The sequence below is a fragment of the Danio aesculapii genome, chromosome 22 (assembly GCF_903798145.1).
Source record: "Danio aesculapii chromosome 22, fDanAes4.1, whole genome shotgun sequence".
Taxonomy (NCBI): domain Eukaryota; kingdom Metazoa; phylum Chordata; class Actinopteri; order Cypriniformes; family Danionidae; genus Danio; species Danio aesculapii.
The window spans coordinates 35721596-35743125 of NC_079456.1; the positions used below are offsets into that span (position 1 = coordinate 35721596).

At 33.2% G+C, this 21530-nt stretch overlaps 1 protein-coding gene across 6 annotated transcripts in view; it reads right to left on the bottom strand.

Moving 5' to 3' along the window:
* LOC130216718 (ephrin type-B receptor 3-like) overlaps positions 1 to 21530 on the bottom strand; it is a 79625-nt gene that overhangs the window by 29301 nt on the left and 28794 nt on the right. For all 6 annotated transcript variants that reach the window (XM_056448606.1, XM_056448603.1, XM_056448601.1 and 3 more), the window contains exon 2: positions 5005 to 5069. In XM_056448606.1, coding sequence (XP_056304581.1) covers positions 5005 to 5069 — 65 coding nt within the window. The remainder of the gene's footprint in view (positions 1 to 5004; positions 5070 to 21530) is intronic.

Consider the following 21530-nt stretch of genomic DNA (forward strand, 5'->3'; position numbering starts at 1 on the left):
AAATGAATAAGTAAACAATTGAAGTAATGAATAGATAAATAAACAAATAAAAAAATTAAATACAATTTTTTATTTTGACCAAATTAATTTTTGTATACCTCCCACTTTTGCATCACTAAAAAAAAGTAAATAAACATCATTTAAATTCATTCACAAAATTATTCAAAATTAAAATAAAGTATGTGATTGTATTTAATACATATAATAATAATAATAATAATAATAATAATAATAATAATAATAATAATAATAATAATAATAATAATAATTCCCAGTGATGGGTTGCAGCTGGTAGGGCATCTGCTGTGTAAAACTTGCTGGATAAGTTGGTGGTTCATTCCACTGTGGTGACAGTGATTAATAAAGGGACTAATTAATAAAGGGACTAAGCTGAAAAGAAAATGAATGAATGAATGTGCACAAATATTCTCATTTATTTATCTATTTATTTATTTATTTATTCATTCATTTATTTAGTTAGTTTGTTTTTTAATTTTAATTTAATTTAATAAAAAAAAATTTGGTATCATTTTAGTCACAAATGTGCAAAATATTCTCATTAATTTATTTATTCATTCATTCATTTAGTTAGTTTGATTTTTAATTTATTTTAATTTAATTATATATATTTTTTGGTGTCATTTTAGTCAAAAATGTGCACAAATATTCTCATTTATTTACTCATTTATTTATTTATTTTGTTTGTTTTTTTTTCATTTCATTTCATTTTTGGTATTATTTTAGTCAAAAATGTTCACACAATATTTATTTATTTATTCATTTAGTTAGTTTGTTTTTTAATTTAATTTAATACTTTGGTATCATTTTAGTCAAAAAATTTCATAAATAATCTCATTTATTTATTTATTTAGTTAGTTAGTTAGTTAGTTAGTTAGTTAGTTTTTTTTTATTTAATAAAAACATTTTGTATCATTTTAGTCAAAAATGTTCACACATTATTTATTTATTTCGTTATTTTTTTTATTTAATTACATTTTTTTGTATCATTTTAGAACATTCACAAAAAATTCACAAATAATCTCATTTATTTAGTTAGTTTGTTTTTTAAATTTAATTTTAAAAAATTGGCATCGTTTTAGTCAAAAAAGTTTTTATTTATTTATTTATTTAGTTAGTTAGTTAGTTAGTTAGTATTTGTATTTAATTTAATGATTACATTTTTTGGGATCATTTTATTATGAAAAGTGAAATCCTTTAGCCTGATTTACAGCAGCAGGAACAATATATTTCAACAACAACAACGTAAAGCTTTTTAAAAAACTCTCCTGACCACAGTGAAATGCAAGGCGAGGACTCTCTGGTGCCGCATTTCCCCCTGTCTGTCCTAAAATACAGCAGGCCTGAAATGTATATAGCTTTAAAACATGACAGAGAGCAGAAGGAGAAAAAACCTGGCAAATGTTTGTCCTGAATGGAGGCATCTGTTGGGGTGTAAAGGGGCAGAGCTGCAGCCCATTGTACAGCAAATTTACTGCTTTAACGGGACAGAGGCGGCAGATTTATAATAATAATATATGCACGGTGAAGGTGAAACGTCGGGTGAGTTGTGTTTTTGGGGCTTTTATTGTGTGGCAGGGCATTGGTGCTAAGTTACTTGGAAGTAAAAAGTGGTTTTGGGGAGGGGGTGAAGAGGCAACAGCTGAGGACGGGGGCAGGAATGGGGCACACATGGAGAACTAGAATATATAGAGGAGGTGAAGAACCAACAAATAATGCTGCGTCACAATTCACAAACTACACGGAGATATCGGATACATTGTACAGTAGTCAACATCCTCAAACATGTGCTAAAACTATTGTACAGCACCCATTCTTCTGTGACAACTTTGAAAAACATTTTTTCAAACATATTTTGTTTTTATTTATTGTTTTATTTTAGTTTTTTATGCGTTTATTTCTTTAGTTTTCTCTGTTTTTTACTTAATTTAGTACTATTTTACTTTATTGTCTGTTTATTGTGTATTTTTGTTTTTAAAATTAAATTTAATTTGTTTTTATTGTGTTTTATTTATTTATTTATTTATTTTATTTAGTTTATTATATGTTTAATTCTTTAGTTCTTCCCTGCTTTTTATTTAATACAAATTTAGTTTTATTTATTTATTCATATTTAATTAATTAATTTTTTTATTTATTATTTATTTAAATGTAGTATATATTTTTAATTCTTTAGTTATCTGCTTTTTACTAAACTTAATATTTATTTGATTTTTACTGTTTTGTTTTTTTTTTCTTGAATTTTATTAGTTTTTTGTTTTGTTTTATTTATTTATTTAATTTTATTTATTTAATTTATTTATTTTGTCTTTTTATGTATTGTTTTAATTTAGTTTGTTATACGTTTAATTCTTTAGTTCTCTGCTTTTTGCTTAATTAAATATTTATTTTATTTTATTGTTTTGTGTTTTTTATTTGATTTTATCAGTTTTTTTATTTTGTTTTGTTTTATCTTTATTCATTTCTTATTTAATTTAATTTAATTAATTTATTTGATTTTTTATTTATTGTTTTGTTTAATTATGATATGTTTAATTTTTTAGTTCTTCCCTGCTTTTTATGTAATATAAATTAAGTTTGATTAATTTTGTTTTATTTATTTTTTTATTTTATTTATTTATTTTTTATTTAATTACTTTTTAATTAATTTAATTTTATTTATAAACCTTACTTAAACAATTGCAATCCATTAATCACAGTGATTTTTTAAATCACAGTTTGCATAATTATCATAAAATAAAATTAACTAAAATTACAAATCAGCCTTAAAGGGACAGTTTGGTTTATTTACGATTGTGATTTGCATTATGGGATGTTGATCTGTGTCGAGTTTTGATGTTGAAAATTCAACTCAATTCAGTTTAACAAAGGAGCTTTTATTGACATTTTAGTGGTTTGAGATAATAATATAGTGTATAAGAAATAATATAAAGAGAAATAAATGTTAAAATAACAGTAAATGTACTGGCAGTTTATTGCAGGGCTGTTAAACATGTTTTTAAAAAAGTCTCTTTTTCCAAATGTTCAAGGTAAAAAGTCATTGGAAGTAAAGATCAAGCTCCCATAATGCAATTCAAATGCATAAATAAATGGGAAAAAAAATTATGAATCACAACATATGGAAAACGACTGCTTTTACAGTCTATATTAATAATGATAATGATAAATTAACAATCTGCAGCACGTGTACCCAGTCCAGTTGCAGTGGTGCTCAGCTCTAGAGTGTTAAACACAGGAAGCTGTGAGTTTGATCAGATAAAGTCAATGGCCGGATCAAATTTCACCCTCGCTGTGTTACATTCATTCTCCAAAAGTCAAATCTCTGCCCACAAGCTTTTGGCAAACACAGCACAAGTATCCTTCACTCCGTATATCTTTCATAACACACACACACACGCACACACACACACACACACACACACATATATATATACATTGCTGCATTTCCTACTTCTGTTCAGTCTCATGCTGCATCCCAATTCACATACTTGTACTGCACTCTGAAAGTGTGTCTCTTTTTCTTGCATATACTGTTGAGTGTGTATCTGAAGAGTGGGCAAGATTTGGGGCAAACTACTTTGTCATTAATCAACTATTCCGTTGCTTAGTTACATGCCCTGTCAATCATCCTCATATAGTAGTCTACATTTGAAGTGGATTATTATTCATTCTTTCATTCATTTTCTTTTCGGCTTAGTCCCTTTATTAATCTGGAGTCACCACAGCGGAATGAACCGCCAACTTATCCAGCACATGTTTTCCAGCTGCAACCCATCACTGAGAAAGTGTATTATAATTATAATAATAATAATAATTATTATTATTATTATTATTATTATTATTATTATTATTATTATTATTATTATTATCCCAAAAATGTCCTGAAACTATTCCACAACACTCATTGTAGTTTTAGGAAAAATTTGAATAAAATAAAATAAAATAAAATAAATAGATTTGTAATTTTAATGACATTTTATGCTGACTTTAATGTAAAAAGAGAGTCATTAACGAATTATGAATAAGTAAATAAAATAAAGAAATAATAAATAAACTATATTTTTTATTAGTATATAAATAAAATTAACTCCTATATTTTTCTGTGGGATTTATAAAAAATAAAATTAAATAAAATTAAATAAAAATTAATTCAATTAAAAATTTTTACAAAAGCACCAAGGGGAAAATATTGGTGGTGTGCTTAACTGCAAACAAACAAACAAACAAACTAACAGACAAACAAGCAAACAAATAAATCAAAAATTAGCGAGGTAAACAAAACATAAAATAAATAAATAATTTAAAGTAAATCAAATATATTGATTATTATATTCCAAACAGAAGATGATAGACAAAATATATATATTAAAATATATATATATATATATATATATATATATATATATATATATACAGTTGAAGTCAGAATTATTAGCCCGCCTGTTTATTTTTTCCCTCAATTTCTGTTTAACGGATTTTTTTCAACACATTTCTAAACATAATAGTTTTAATAACTCATCTCTAATAACTGATTTATTTTCTCTTTGCCATAATGACAGTAAATAATATTAGACTAGATATTCTTCAAGACACTTCTATACAGCTTAAAGTGACATTTAAAGGCTTAACTAGGGTAATTAGGTTAACTAGGCAGGTTAGGGTAATTAAGCAAGTTACTGTATAACGATGGTTTGTTCTGGAGACTATCGAAACAAATATAGCTTAAAGGGGCTAATAATATTGACCGTAAAATTGTTTTTAAAAAATTAAAAACTGCTTTTATTCTAGCCAAAATAAAACAAATAAGACTTTCTCCAGAAGAACAAATATTATCAGACATACTGTGCATTCTTACCATTCTTTCAGTTCAGTTTATGGCAAAATATGACCTTGTTGAGATTCCCCCTTTCTGCTTTATTTTGATTGAATTAGCGGTTAATCTACTGTAAAAGCAGTGTGTAAAAGGCAGAGGTAAAAACAGCTCACCCCAGTCTCAGGATGTGAAGTCCAGGCCAGCTCAGTTGTGGCCCATTTGGTGTCCATCAGTGTTTCTGCAGACACAAAAACAGAAAAATACAGTCAGTCCCAGGAAACAACAGGCCAACAAGTGCATGCAAACGTCAACCTCGCCATGAAAAATATCAAGTTTTCAACAACAACAACAACAACAATATGGTAAAAATACTCAAAATCATCTCTGTCAACAATTTCAAACAATTTAGTTTGATTTACCAAAATCAAGATTTATGCATGTGACAGAAAATTTCGTAATGTCACATGCATAACGAAGCCTTTTCCTCATAAAATGATCATAAAATAAATATTATTGGTTCTATAAAGAGACAACTTTAATCCTCTTGATTAGCATTATTTCTTTTGGCTTGTGCTGTTTAGCCTCTGTAAAGTATATTTTACACTGTAAACTTGCATACTTTGTTCAGTCACATGCATAACACGCTTATTTCCTTCATTTTAAAATATAAAGCACGTTTACAGATTGACAGTTTTCTGATCTTTTAACTGTCTAGTTAGTTATTTTGCAGAAGATACACAGATATAATATACTGTTAACATTTACATTACACTGAAAGAAACTATTTCACACATATGGGCTGAAATTAAACAAACAAATTACATTTAAACTCAATTTGTTTGTTTAAATTGAGCACAAGTAAATTATTTACAGTCACTTACCTTAAAAAAATAGCAAAACTAATAAATCAACTATGAATCTTTTTTTTCAGTGTACTGTCGAGTTTACGTTTCCACTTTTATTGCGAATGTCACACGCATAACGCTGGAATTACGATCTCAATACTGATTATTGTGTGTGACGTCACAGTTTTTATCATTTTTTTTTGGTCACATCCATTTGTGTGGATGTGAGGGAAATGTTTATTTCCCTCATTTAATATTTAAAACACATTTATAGGTTGATAGTTTTCTGATCGCTTGACTCTATAGTTAGTTGTTTCTGAAAAAATATAAACAGATATTTCAATATAATGTTAAAATCTACATTATTGTTGAATTTATGTTCCATTATTTATTGCACGTCACACGCATAACGCTGGAATTGTTATTTCAGTACCGATTATTGCGAGTGACGTCACAGTATTCACAAAAATTACATTACTGTACTTAAAATAATATTTGTGTCGCATATTTTTTGGTCACATCCATAACGCATGTTTATTTCCCTCATTTAAAATTACAGATTAATAGTTTTCTGATCGTTTAACTCTCTAGTTAGTTGTTTCTGAAAATATTAACAGATATTCCAATATAATGTTAAAATCTACATTATTGTTGAATTTATGTTCCTTTATTTATTGCACGTCACACGCATAACGCTGGAATTGTTATTTCAGTACTGATTATTGCGAGTGACGTCACAGTATTCACAAAATTACATTACTGTACTTAAATTGATATTTGTGTCGCATATTGTTTTGGTCACATCCATAACGCATGTTTATTTCCCTCATTTAAAATTACAGATTAATAGTTTTCAGATTGCTTAACCCTCTAGTTAGTTGTTTCTGAAAATATAAACAGATGTTCAAATATGCTGTTAACATTTACATTATTGCTAAATTTATGTTTTATGCATTTTTTACCGCAAATATCACACGCATAACGCTGGAATTACCATCTCAATACCGATTATTGTGTGTGACGTCACAGTTTTTATAATATTTTTTTGGTCACATCCATAACGCATGTTTATTTCCCTCATTTAATATATAAAACACATTTATAAATCGATAGTTTTCTGATCGTTTAACTCTCTAGTTAGTTGTTTCTGAAAATATTAACAGATATTCCAATATAATGTTAAAATCTACATTATTGTTGAATTTATGTTCCTTTATTGCACGTCACACGTATAATGCTGGAATTGTTATTTCAGTACTGATTATTGCGAATGACGTCACAGTATTGACAAAATTACATTACTGTACTTAAAATTATATTTCTGTCGCATCTTTTTTCGTCACATCCATAACGCATGTTTATTTCAGTCATGTAAAAATATGTAATATATATAGAAATATATAATCAAATATATAATATCTTAATCCCTGTGTTTAGTTGTTCAATAAAATATAAACAGATATTTCAATATACTGTTAACATCTACACTATTATTGAATTTTTGTTTCCATTTTTTACTGCAAATGTCACACGCACAACGCTGGAAATACTGTGAAAATATAGGAGAAACAAATGAAATGAGAAAAAAAAAGCTGTTGAGGAACTGATAACTGTCACTGTCCATACGGCTAATAGATATGAATGTGTTGCTGTGAATTCATGAGCGCAGGAACGGGAAGAAACACCATCATGCTAATCAACAGTGAAAAGACGGCAGAAAAGCCGAGCCGCTTTGTGGGTGATCCAGAAGGCATTGTCAAAGATTTATGACAGCCCTCCTCTAATTAGATTTAATTAGCCGTGAATTTGCGGGGTGGGAAAGAAAAGCGAAGTGATTCTGAAAGACACACACACACACACACACACACACACTAACACATAAAACAGCACAAGAGTTCTTCAAGAGTGCCATAAAAACACACAAAAGCAGATCTTCAGGCTTTCCTCAATGGTCAATATGGTGTGTGAGTGTTTTCCTCCCTCTGGCCATATGTGCAGCATATTGTTTTAGAGGGTGCGTTTACTTTTGCACAGAGCAATCGTGTTTTACTCAATTTGACGGATTAATTTATTTAGACTGTCATGTATTTTATGTGTAGCCGCAATCTTAGGATGTGTTTTGATCAGAAGCAAAGCCTTACATTTTATGTTTCTTGTCCTCTAAAGTTGCGTTGGGTTTTCATTTAGTTTATTCCTGGATGAAAACAAGGGGTTGTAAGAATTATCTGAAAAAAAGCTGGATTGGGATTATAATAATCAGGCTTGCTTTTATTTAGTTACTTATTTTTGTACAGTGGCACTATTTGAGCAATTTTTTAGATATTCTTATATATATATATATATATATATATATATATATATATATATATATATATATATATATATATATATATATATATATATATATATATAAATAAGATATAAATAAATATATCAATATATATATATATATATATATATATATATATATATATATATATATATATATTAACACACACACACACACACACTGAGGAGAAAATGTAAATAAAATGAAAGAAAATCAATATTGCTTTTATTATAAAGTGAAATAAACAAAAGTAAAAGTAATATTACATTTTAACAGTTAAACAGTATATAATAATAAAGTAATATAGATTTTTGATATTGATAATTAAAATAAAGTATTATAATTGCATTATTACTGTAATTATTAATATACAAATCAATAAATCAAAAACTACTATTGGAATATTTTGTCGTAAAACATTATATAAAAAAATCATGTAATAATAAAACAATTATATTTTAAAGTACAATGGTAAAATTACAAATTAATAATAATAATAATAATAATAATAAACACTGAAATAAATTTATTATTTATTATTTGTTCATGCAAGTAAACACATTTACTAATTGACCACTATTGTAAAGTACAATTTTTAATTATTATTAATAATATTGTTATTATTGTTGTTGTTTTATTATTATTATTATTATTATTATTATTATTATTATTATTATTATTATTACTACTACTACTACTACTACTACTGCTACTACTGCTATTCACATCACTGTTTTCTATTAGCCAAAATGATACAGCTACTGTAATATTTAAATTAAAACAAATCCTCTATCAATATTGCTTTCTAAATCAAAAATCAATACCAACTTATTTCTTTTGCTGTTGCCAAATATCAATAAAACTCTACAGGCACGTCTGTTTAATATCTGCAGTCAGATCAATGTTAACACCAGAAGTCGCCTACATTAAAGCGATAGTTCACTCAAAATAATTTAATTTGCTCATCATTTACTCACCTTTTACTTGTTTAAAACCCCTTTGACGTTCTTCTGTTAAACATTAAAGAAGACATTTTGAAGAATGTTGGAAACCGGTAACCATTGACTTCCACAGTATTTGTTTTTCCTACTATGTACGTCAATGGTTACTGCATTTCAGCTTTCTTCAACATATCTTCGCTTGTGTTCAACAGAAGAAACACTCACATACGTTTATAACCACTTGAGAGAGCGAACTAAATAGTGAGCACAGTTTAATTTTTGCGTGAACTAACCCTTCAATGTGAATATCTAGGCCTAATCTCTGTGCTTTTACGTGCTGCTATAAACTGTTAATTCTCCTCACAGCAGCACATTGACACGTTGATTCACTGTTCATTCATTGACTGACGGATCTTCAAACTCCACAGTAAACAGCTGTGAGTGTTTGAAAAGAAAAGCTCCAGTCAGCGGTCGCTCTGTCGCAGCTCAGCCGGCAGAACAGCAGAGAAAAGCGGCCGAGTCTCCGCTCGGACTCCCGCTGAATGTTCGCCACTGACCGCAGCGTTTCTGCACACTTCGCTTTTGTTTGCGTTTTGTAAAAAAAAAAACAGCAAAGGCGAGCATTGTGTAGCCGAGCGAGCTTTTACATGAGCAGGCAAAGAGAGAGAGAGAGAGAGAGAGAGAGAGAGAGAGAGAGAGAGAGAGAGAGAGAGAGAGAGAGAGAGAGAGATGTATTAGCCTGTCATAAAACACAGAGTCAGCCAGTGAACAAAACTAGTCAGGAATATTGTTGGAAACCATCTAAATGAATGTTGTCTATTAGGCTATATTATATTATATTATATTATATTATATTATATTATCTTTTAATAATAGCCTTTTTTTCTTATTTGCGTATGTATTTAATTCTAATTGCTCTTTGTTGTTATACAGTGGTCATGCAGCATACATAAATACACCCCATTTTTCTCAGTGAATAGCCTATAGACAATATATTTTGGTGCATTTGAATAAAACAGATTTATTTAACGGATATATTTATTAAAGTATTATTTTAGTCACCAAGCATCTTTGGAAATATAAAATTAATACAATTAAATTCGAGTGAAGTTTTGCTAAATAAATAAATAAATAATAAATACAACTACATTTAATATATTTGTTTGTTTTTCTTGGTTTTTGGATTGATTTAATATTTTTTCCTAACATATTAATTTGTTTATATATTTTTTTATCGTTATTATATGATTATATATATATATATATATATAGTTGAGGTCAGAATTATTAGCCCCCCTTTATTTTATTTTATTTTTTTAAATATTTCCCAAATGATGTTTAACAGAGCAAGGAAATGTTCACAGTATGTCTGATAATATTTTTTTTTTGTCTTATTTGTTTTATTTTGGCTAGAATAAAATAAGTTTTAATTTTTTAAAAGCAATTTTAAGGTCAATATTATCAGCCCCTTTAAGCTATATATTTTTTTCGATAGTCTCCAGAATAAACTATTGTTGTACAATAACTTGCCTAATTACCCTAACCTGCCTAGTTAACCTAATTAACCTAGTTAAGCCTTTAAATGTCACTTTAAGCTGTATAGAAGTGTCTTAAAGAATATCTAGTCTAATATTATTTACTGTCATCAAGACAAAGATAAAATAAATCAGTTATTAGAAATGAGTTATTAAAACTATTATTGCTGAATTGTAGTATATTTGTAAAGTTTTCCATAGAAATTATTAATTATTTTTTTTAATCTGTCTATTAAACTTTTTCAGATATAACAAAGTAATTTTACAGAGTAATATAAACAAATAATATTCCCACCCCCACCCTCCAAACAATATGAAATTACATGCATCTAAGAGAGAAAATAAGAAAATATATAATAAAATAATTATAAACTTAAATTAAAATAAATAAAATAAAAATAATAAAATAAAATAAAAAACCTGTGCAGATTACACATAAACCTTCATAACCCAATATTACAAACATCAATCCTCAGGTATTTATACAATGTACTTAATTACATTTGCTTTGCAAAGATTTAGATTAACATTTTAATACTGACATGCACAGAAAAGAAAATTCTAAATAGGTCCCATGTTTCAGAAAAAGCCCCAGTATTGCAGTTTATTGTAATTATTAAGTTAAAAGAGAGATTTGTGAGGTGTGTAGCCTACTCATATGCTGTGCACTGTATATATGTATTAACTTTAATTACTTGACTATTTTATTAATTGTTAATGTAATCTGCAAAGTTTTGGCAAAACTTGACAAGTCAATAAAGCTGATGAAGTTATTTTGAGAATTTAGTTGAATTAAGAGAGAGAGAGAGAGAGAGAGAGAGAGAGAGAGAGAGAGAGAGAGAGAGAGAGAGAGAGAGAGAGAGAGAGAGAGACTCTTCCCGCAACGAACAGGCCCACAATTCACCGTCTGAGCCTCCATCAGGACCAGCTGACGACCGAAAATCATCCACACGGCGAGAGATTTGCTTTATTTCCCGCCGGTTTATATTTCCCGCTCAATTATCTTACATCTGAGGTAAAAACGCGCTGAGTTGATACCTGAGTGGATTCTGGCGGGAACAACGACCGAGCGCCGGTAAAGTCCTTCACTCGCACTTCTACGTTCAGCTATAAACCCACTTGTATAAACTTAAGCATAAACTTGTGTTAGTGAGGAAGAACATTTATGAAACCTGAGGAAATAAGGGCGACGCGGGAATCAGGTGGTGAAACGCGAGACGCAGGTTTCCATTTTCACTCGTGTAGAGAAAGCTACATTAGCTATTTTAAAACTGTACAACTGTAAAGTATATGACATATAGTAATACAATATTAAGTACTAAGTATTACTATATTGTTATACTATATTAAGTACAAAGAAACTACTAATAATATAAAAAAATAATAGATTATTCATTCATTTTTCGTTTAAATACATGAATAAACCCATTTTTAAACTGTAAAGCTCTTGAAATATGAAACAGTGATATTATATAATCAGTAAGCCTACTTTAAAACTATATAAACTTAAATGTTTTTAATAATTATAAATGTAATCTTTCATAAAATTAGAATTTGTAGATATTAGCTTAAAAGCGACTAAGCTGAAAAGAAAATGAATGTAAGATATTAGCTTATTACCACTGTTTTATACATTCACATACATTTTTTTAAATACGTATACGTTATACTAAGACAAATTAAAACATAATGTGTATAAAGGAATAATGGAAATATTTGTAAATTACAATAAGTAAATAATCTATAAGATAATATTAATAATTCCCAAAATGCTAGTTTGTTTTAAACAGATAGTGGGCCAAATACGGACAAACCCAATGCTTGGTTATTTTTAAATTCAATTTAATTACCATTTTTAACCCAATTGTTAGGTTTACCCATATTCGATCCAACATTGTTTTTTTAAATTGTATAAATATATAACACACAATACGATATTTCTTATTGTTAAATATTATTTTGAAGTAACATTTGACCCCATTTTAACCTTTGAGTAAGCAGGTCCACTTTCTAATAACACTTCATTTACACAAACACAAATAAGCTCCAGTGGCTTATTATTAGTGTGGCATATAACCACAGCGTCTTATAAATCCCAGGAACTGTATCTGATGGCACTAAACATCACAGTAAAAGGAAAATGACCGCGCAGCCGGATGTTTCGAGGGAAATGTGAAATGATGTGTAAATTACTAAATGATAAGTCGCTGTTTTGGGTTGAAACATTAACAGCGCAGTTGCATGACATGCACCGATTCGATGGCAAATTCCTCTTGTCAGAGTAGCATGTCGAAACACAAACACGCACATATTGATGTAAGAAAGGTCAGCTCCTCCATTCTAATCCTCTAATGACAGAGCAGCGCTAATAACAGAGGAAGACACAGAAACACTTGAATCAACACACACACACATACTTGTGTTTCATGGTTGACAGGGACTCTCCATTGTCGTGATGTATTTTATACAGTAAAAAATGCTTATTATATGCCCCTGCCCTACCCTACCTCTAAACCCAACCCTTACAGGAAACCTGTGGCCGATTTTGAATGTGTTTGAAGTATTAGGGCTGCATGAATATTGTTGTTGAGTATTGTGATAACTATATTTCTTACTATATAGACCTTATTCTTCGTTGCGGAAATGAGCTTGTTTTTGCGATTGTTTTAAAACTTCCGATTCAGTCGCCTATAGGATAATAAATGTCAGAAAGCGGTCAAACTACTTGCTCTACAAGCGTTTGCATGACTATATGGACAAAGTAGAATAATATAACATCAGTTTCCAACATCAAGCAGCAAAAGGAGCTGTTTTTATTGTCAAAACATCTAAAAAAATGAATGGAATTCAATGAGACCCGAAGTCTCGAGCCAAATAGATTCAAATATCTGCTGCACTCACTCATGTGCGGAGAATAAGGTGAATAACATTTGGCTAGAAAAGTGCCAATTTTATTAGCTATGTTTTTAAGTATATTGTTTATGTAGTAGTATTAAAATAAACAGGTAAGTGACATTTAAAATGATTTCTAATTCAGACTAAAGAGGTGCAAACATTTAGTCTTCAAAACACTACGAGTAAATGAAAACCTCGGCAGATATTCAGCGATTGGTTTCAGGCCTCTTTCATATGTGGAAATAAATCAGATGTAAATCAGATGTGTGACAATGCGATCAATCATGTAAACAGGCAGATCAGATTTATCAGCCTGATCTCACGAGAAAACGTAAGTATTTTACGTTTTGTCAGTTTAGTGGCTATTTCGAGTTTATTCGTACGAAATTGTACGATTTTAAACATAACCTCACCCCTAAACCCAACCGTCATTGGGGGATGAGCAAATCGTACGTATTAGCCAATAAATCAAAAAGTTACGAATTGCCGTGAGATTGTGTTGGATTTATTGAGGCATTTCGTTTTGTACGTCATTAAGCTTGTGACAATGTGGTACTTCTCCGTGGTTTAACGACGTAGAGGGAAGAGCGTGTGTGAAGAAGCCGACACGGTAAACAACAACAACAGGGGAAGCATGGATGAGTAATGTGGTCAGTCGCTACAATTTGCTCCCACCAGACCTGAGATCTCTCTCGTACCCACAAATTCCTTTGAATGGTGGAGGACACCTTATATAAACCATAGGCGCAAGTTGCGATGACTTCCCTTTGCCTCCTCTGCTTCAAAATCATTTTAAAGTTGGACGAACTTCGCATATTTCACAGAGCTAAAAGCAAAACAATTTCTTCCATCGTGGCGCAGATGCTAGAACCCACCTTTATGTAAGTTATACAATTTACAACGTCGCGCAAGTGTAAACACGTGAATCAGATATGGGTCACAATTAAAAGAATGTGTAAATGGGCAGGCAAAAAAAATCAGATGTAGGCAACAAATCAGAATTGGGCATCAAGACCTGACAGTGTAAACGGGGCCTAGGTCAAACCAATGCCATTATGCAACATTATGTCCCTGTAAACCACATAAACCTGTACACACGCATATTCTTTTTGTGCTTTTATAAAGCGCCTTCAAATATTTCTTGGTTCCAGAAAGCAATCTTCTTCTTCTTTTAAACAAAAAGAGGGGTATGTGAACAAACCCTCCTCTATTGACATGAAGAATGCGGAGTGGATTTAGCTGGTGAGTCAGTGGCGTGTGGGCCGACAGGTGAGAGATTACAGCAGACCGGGCGCTCGCAGCTTCAGCCACTGCTTCTCTTGTGCTGTTTGGAGAATGTGGAAACCCTCACCAGCAGGGACCCGGTCAGGATTGTGTGCATTGAGGACTAAAGTGAGTCGAATTTACATGATGATTTGCATTTATGGAAATCAAAGGTGAAGTGTGTGCTTTCTGCACCATTAGCATCAGCGAATGGAGCTGCGAATAGGACAAAAAAATAAATAAAAGGTTGCTTGACTGGTTTTATAAGTGATGGCTGCTATTGGGCGCTCAGAAGAAAAGCTCCACCTCCGAACTCATGCTATTGGATTAGTAAATGTTGTGATTGGTCAATAAGGATGATTAAAATATCAAGGATCTGGATAATCATAATATATCTTGACTGCGTCACAGTGGCGCAGTGGGTTGCACGATCGCCTCACAGCAAGAAGGTCACTGGTTCGAACGTCGGCTAGATTAGTTGGCATTTCTGTGTGGAGTTTGCAGGTTTTCCCTGTGTTGGTGTGGGTTTTCTCCGGGTGGTCCAGTTTCCAAAGTCCAAAGACATGTGGTACAGGTGAATTGAGTGAGCGAAATTGTCCGTAGCGTATGCATGGTTTGCGCTACATTCATTCTTCCATGGCGGTGCGTCACACCAAAATTCATCCCGCCACGGCTACATTACAGCTTCCCATTCAAAACATTCAGTCGTTTTTTTAAATGGCGGGTTATAATCGCACCAAAACATATTAAAAAGTAAGTGAATTATAAGAGAGCGATCTTTTCTGTAATCATAGTAGTGCTGTGCGCTATTTGTTTAACCCTTTAAGATGACGTGATGACTGACTGACAGGTGCGTGATGCGTGAGGCCAGCAAATACGACGTAGCTTTCAGTTATGACGAACACAGTTTCCATAACTATATTTTATTTATGGACAGTGTTGGGCAGTAGCATCACTACTTGTAGCTTAACTACATTTCTCAGCAGTGTGGCGGTAGCATCGCTACTTTATAAATTCAATAGCTTTTCAGTAGCAAAGCTTTTTTTTTTCAGTCAAGTAGCGCAGTAGCGTCCACACAAGCTATATTTACCGATCGCAGATCACTAAGAGACAGCACCAACATTCACGGAGCTGTGAGGCCGGTGTCTAGCCGATGAAGGTGAATCCATATGATGGCGAGAATGACGATTTCTTCTTCTTCCTGTTTTACGGTAGTTGACAACAAACTTTTTGGTGCGTTACTGCCACCTCTCGCTCTGGTCGGTGACGTCGCAAATCAATCATTAGGCTGACACGAGAAACTTGCTTGATGGAAAGATGACTGAGGGAGAGGAGTTATGTATATATATATATATATATAGTTTACTGTAGTAAAGGCTAAAGTATGCTACGGTAATTACTATTATTTCATGATAGTTATTAATGATACAACAGTATTTAAGTTAGTGTAATTTAATGCTTATTTATAAATATTTCCCCTTTACTATACATTACTATAGTATTTAAATGTGTAACACCTGGCTTTATTGGATTATTTGTTTTTGCTGTTATACTATAATCTGTTTTTGTTTGGTACAATATTATTTACAGTAAATAACTGAATGATATACAATAACTGAGGTAGAGGATTTATGTATATATATATATATATATATATATATATATATATATAGTTTACTGTAGTAAAGGCTAAAGTATGCTACGGTAATAATGATACAACAATATGTTAAAGTTAGTGTAATTTAATGCTTATTTATAAATATTTCCCCTTTACTATACATTACTATAGTATTTAAATGTGTAACACCTGGTTTTATTGGATTTTTTGTTTTTGCTGTTATTTACTATAATCTGTTTATGTTTGGTACAATGTTATTTACAGTAAATAACTGAATGTCAGTTACAACTGAATACAATAACTGAATAACTCATTGGCAGTTTTATTGATCACTAAGATATGACTGATAATTTAAGTTGCTTCGATTTAAAAATGAAAATTGCAAAAATAGCTTAAATGTAGCAAAGTAGCTTTTAGCTTAGCTTGCTACATTTCCCAGGGTGTAGCTTTTAGTGTAGTTGAGCTACATTTTAAGTAGTGTCGCTAATAGCTTAGCTCACTACATTTTTCAAGTAGCTTGCCCAACAGTTTATGGATAAAGGTCTATGGCTCTGCATACAATGACTTTATCTTGCTGGAGTTTATAACCGTTTCACTTTACTTCAGGATGCATTAATGCCACTCTGTAGGTCTATTAGAGACATTCACAAATATTCCTAGCAAATCTAATAAATTTTGAAGACATACTCATTACATAAACGCACTAAATCGCACTTCAGCAGCGTTTATTTGAGAGCGCACAAGAAAATCTACTCTTGACACTTGAGCAGCGTATATTTGAGGTCGTGCAAGAAGTTTTGTGCACGAACAGAGGAAATCGGCTCTCGAGCACAGAGATTCACATGCTCGTATTACACGAATGCGATCTCGACATGTAATACTGCGCTCACGACATTTGTCAATGAAATAACACCGCAGGTAGTTGGTAGATCCGTGTAAAAGGCCCAACAGAGTCTGCCGCCACAACTGGAAAAAACCTTAGGAAACACTGGTATGTGTGTTAATGAGAGTGTATGGATGTTTCCCAGTGTTGGGTTGCAGCTGGAAGGACATCCACTGCGTATAACTTATTGAAGTTGGAGGTTCATTCCACTGTGGTGACCCCTGATTAATAAAGGGACTAAACCGAAAAGAAAATGATTGAATGAATGCATATTTAACATTTCAGGCCCCCAAAAAATTATTTATTTAATTTAATTTTGGATATAATCCTCCATAGATGATCAATATTCCATAATTAGTTTGTTCTTAATCTCTCAATATGTTCATTTTTTATCCTTTTAGCTGACATATCTATTTACTCCATTTTGTATCCAAAGACCTGCCAGTTCTGTCTCTTTCTAAGCTGTTGTGGAGCGGTCTCGAAAGGCAGGCCCAATGACAAAAAAAACCCTACAAAATAAAAGAATGTCACTCTCTGTCTCCAAACACTTGAGCTCTGTTTTGCCACCCAACACTGAGATGTGTCAACAGCGTGGGGAAAACACTGCATTAAACTTATTAAAGCTATTAGACTGATTGCTTTGTATGCGCTTTTGTTACTGCTTTTATTAGCTCTTGGGGGGGCGGTAGGTGAAGCAGGCAGAAAGTGGGGGAGAGAGAGGGGAAAGTCGTTGAAAAAGGACAGAGCAAAAGAAGGGAAGGGGGGGGGGGGGGGGGGCGTCCTATTTAAATTGAAATGTGGTGAACGGCCCGGGCCTTTGTGCCACGCTGGAGTGTGGTGATTAGAGAGAAGGCTGCTTTTGGCGAGCTGGCGTGCAACCTCTAATTGGTGGAGGCTTCTTGATGTAGATGGCTAGATCTCCAACACCCTCCGCAATCCTCCATGGGAATCCCATGAAAGGAGTCTCCTCATCTCCATCCGTCCACTTGCCGTCAGTCACAGCACAATGCCTGTCACTCTCTGGGCCATTTAAGTACTAACAAGGCCCACTGTCAAAGCTGCAGATGCTGCACTCAATTTGAGACCAAATTTCCATCATTTCTATTAGGGGAGTCAAAATTATTACTTTCTACGGTGCGCCGATATGAAGACAATTCAGAATCATTTTAGTATCAGACTACACTCTCAGGCCTCGTTTACATTAACACGTTTTAAAGCGTCCACACTGGCGTTTCACCTAGTGTTTCTGAATAACTCCATCCACACTATACCACTGAAAACACACATCAGGTGATCACACACACACTCTGGCATGCACTGCAGCATATGTGGACGTCTGAGCTCCAGGCAGTCATCTACCCAGATAAGAGCTGTGTACGTCGGACTGTTCATCAAGGATCTACCGCTGGATCTAATCTCACTATATTCGCAATATTTATTAAACGTGTTATTTAATTCATCTTGTTCTCTATCCATTGACATATTCCCCGACTTTTTGAATCTATTACTTGTTCTCCGGTACCGTGTTTTGGCTGAGCGCAAACATGTTAATTAATGTAACCGCGTACACTGATTCTGCACATTTGACTGATTGCCTTTATTTCCTACATTGTATAAACTTATTGAACGTTATACTTTTATAAAGGCCCTTGTTGATCATTAAAACTGATATTCAGCAAAAGAGAGGGTTTGTTTTGTATTTTCAATGAGAATGAATGGAGGCAGTTATGTTATAGGCTCCATTTTGTTATAAATATGCATACAGTGAAGATGGCGCTCATATAAATATGAAGCTACATGACGCCTCAACTTTTTTGGTGTCTGTTAAGCTAATATCAAAATGAAAATAGGCAGTTCCTTATATCGTGTTTTCATTTTATTGTTGAATGCGATGTGAATGGGGTTGTAAATTAAACTGTTCCCTTCGAAGATTTACCCGACGTGTCCTCGAGAGTTTGCTTACCATATCAAACTTGCGAAGTCTGATCTTACAAGGTGAGGATGCAAGACTTAACTTTGTATAGGCTACTTAATACTAAGGAAAAAGCCCCAATCAGACTGGCGAATGTCTGCAGCCATGTCTCCGTTTCCCCCATCCACACTAACAGGAGCCTCCGTGTTTTAAAACCAAAACAGCCTCTCCAGCGTTTTCGAAAAGCTCTGTTTTCTGCACTCAAAAACTCCGGCGTAGTTTGGACTGATGGCTTAACCATAGCAAAACTTCTGCATTTTCAAACTAAAACATATTAGTATAAACGGGGCCTCAGTAATAAAGGTACAAAAGCTATCACTGGGGCTTACTTTTGCGCCTAAAAGTCCACTTTAGTACCTTAAAGGTACCACAAGGTATCCTTTTGTACTTTTTAGGGTACTAATATGCACTTTGAAGTTACAAATGTGGACTTTTAATGCACCAAAATGTACCTTTTGAAAAGGTACCACCCGAGTGACAACTTTTGTAGCTTTATTTCTGACAGTTGATACTGAAATTTTATAAACGGCCATTTCTCGCTAACATTTGAGCACGTTCTTAAACACAGCTGATTGTAATGTAATGTGTATTTATTTAGCACATTTATCGTGTATGGCCATACACCCAAAACGCTTCACAATCATGAGGGGGAGGGTTTCAGCACACCACCACCACTGTGCAGCATCCACATGGATGATGCGACAGCAGCCACACGACAACGCCACCAGTGTGCTCACCGCACACTAGTTATTGGTGGAATGGAGAGACAGTGATAGAGACAATTCAGTGGATGGGGATGATTTGGAGGCATCCCTACTCTTTACGAGAAGTGCCATGGGATTTTTAACGACCACAGAGAGTCAGGACCTCAGTTTAACATCTCATCTGAAAGACGGTGCTCACTGACAGTTTGCCATCCCCTTCACTATACTGGGGCGATAGGACTCACAGACTGCAGGTTGAGCTGGCCTCACTAACACCACTTTCAACAGGAACCTAGTTTCCCCATGTGGTCTCCCATCCAGATATTGACCAGGCTTAGCTCTGCAGTGAGTAACCATCTTGGGCTGCAAGGTGATATGGCTGTGATTGGCCATTGTGTTCACCAGTGCTCAACGGAAATGACTGTGATTGGCTGTGAAGGTCAACAGTTTACCACTTTCCACCACTGTTCACCAAGTGCAAATACAAATACATGAACACTGGAGCATTTCAAAGCTATACCGATTAGTCGATTCGTCAGCGGATCGATCGCTCATATGTCAGCTACGTCAAGTGCAGTAAAACTGAAAATTTAGAAAGCGTCATTGAATTATATCACTGAATCCGAATTATTGACAATGATAATCATAATTAAACTGAATCACAAAACAAGTTTAGATTCACGACCCTAATTTCTAAGTAGTCAAATCGACAACTTCATTTTCCTTCGGCTTAGTTCCTGATTTATCTTGATTTAACCGCCAACTACTCTGGCATATGTTTTACACAGCAGATGCCCTTCCAGTCGCAACCCGGTACTAGGAAACACCCATACATTCAAACACTCTTTCATACACTACAAACAATCTAGTTCATCTAATTTATGTCTTTGGATTGTGGGGGGAACCAGAGCACCCGGCGGAAACCCATGCCAGCACGAGGAGAGCATGCAAACTCCAGCCAGGCCCAGGACTCGAACCAGTGACCTTCTTGCTGTGAGGTGACAGTGCTAACCACTGAGCTAACTACCAATTCTTCCTCACATGGCCAATCATGACATGTAGAACAATTAAAATATCCTACTCGTGCATTCTTTTTCACAGAAGACTAACCAGATTTCATCATTCTAGTTACGAATTAGTGGGAAATCTCTAAGCCAGAATCTGACAGGATGGTGACAGAGCATAAGTGCGACAGCCTCATTTTTGTTTGTTGTGTTAATTAGATGTTCATACGACAGTAGAAGGCAGTGGGATTGGCCCCAGGATTTAGGGGAGGGGGGGTCTGGATTTTGAAGTTGACACCATCAAGGGAACGGGGTTACAGAAAGTGCTTTGATCAAGCAGAGTCAGACACTCACTCTCGCAGACAGCACAAAGACAAGCACTCCGGGTTCATACAGAGAGCAAAAAGATGAGCCAAGATGAATATTCAAACCAGTGAACCCCGTAGTGCATTCCAGTCCCAGCCTTAGAAATGGGAATTGCACCCCTTTATCCGGATTCATACTCGTTTCTTCCTTTATCCCAAGGTTTTTAATTACAGAATACAGTCAATCTGATGAACAGACAGGCCCTCGGGCAACTGTCTGCTAACCAGGTGTGCTCACAACTGTGTCTAAATGTGTATCCTTAGCTAGCATGTCTGTGCTACTGCTATGTCTCCTAAAGAAATAGGGTGAGACTTCCCCAATCCCTCGGAAAAAACTGAGAGTTG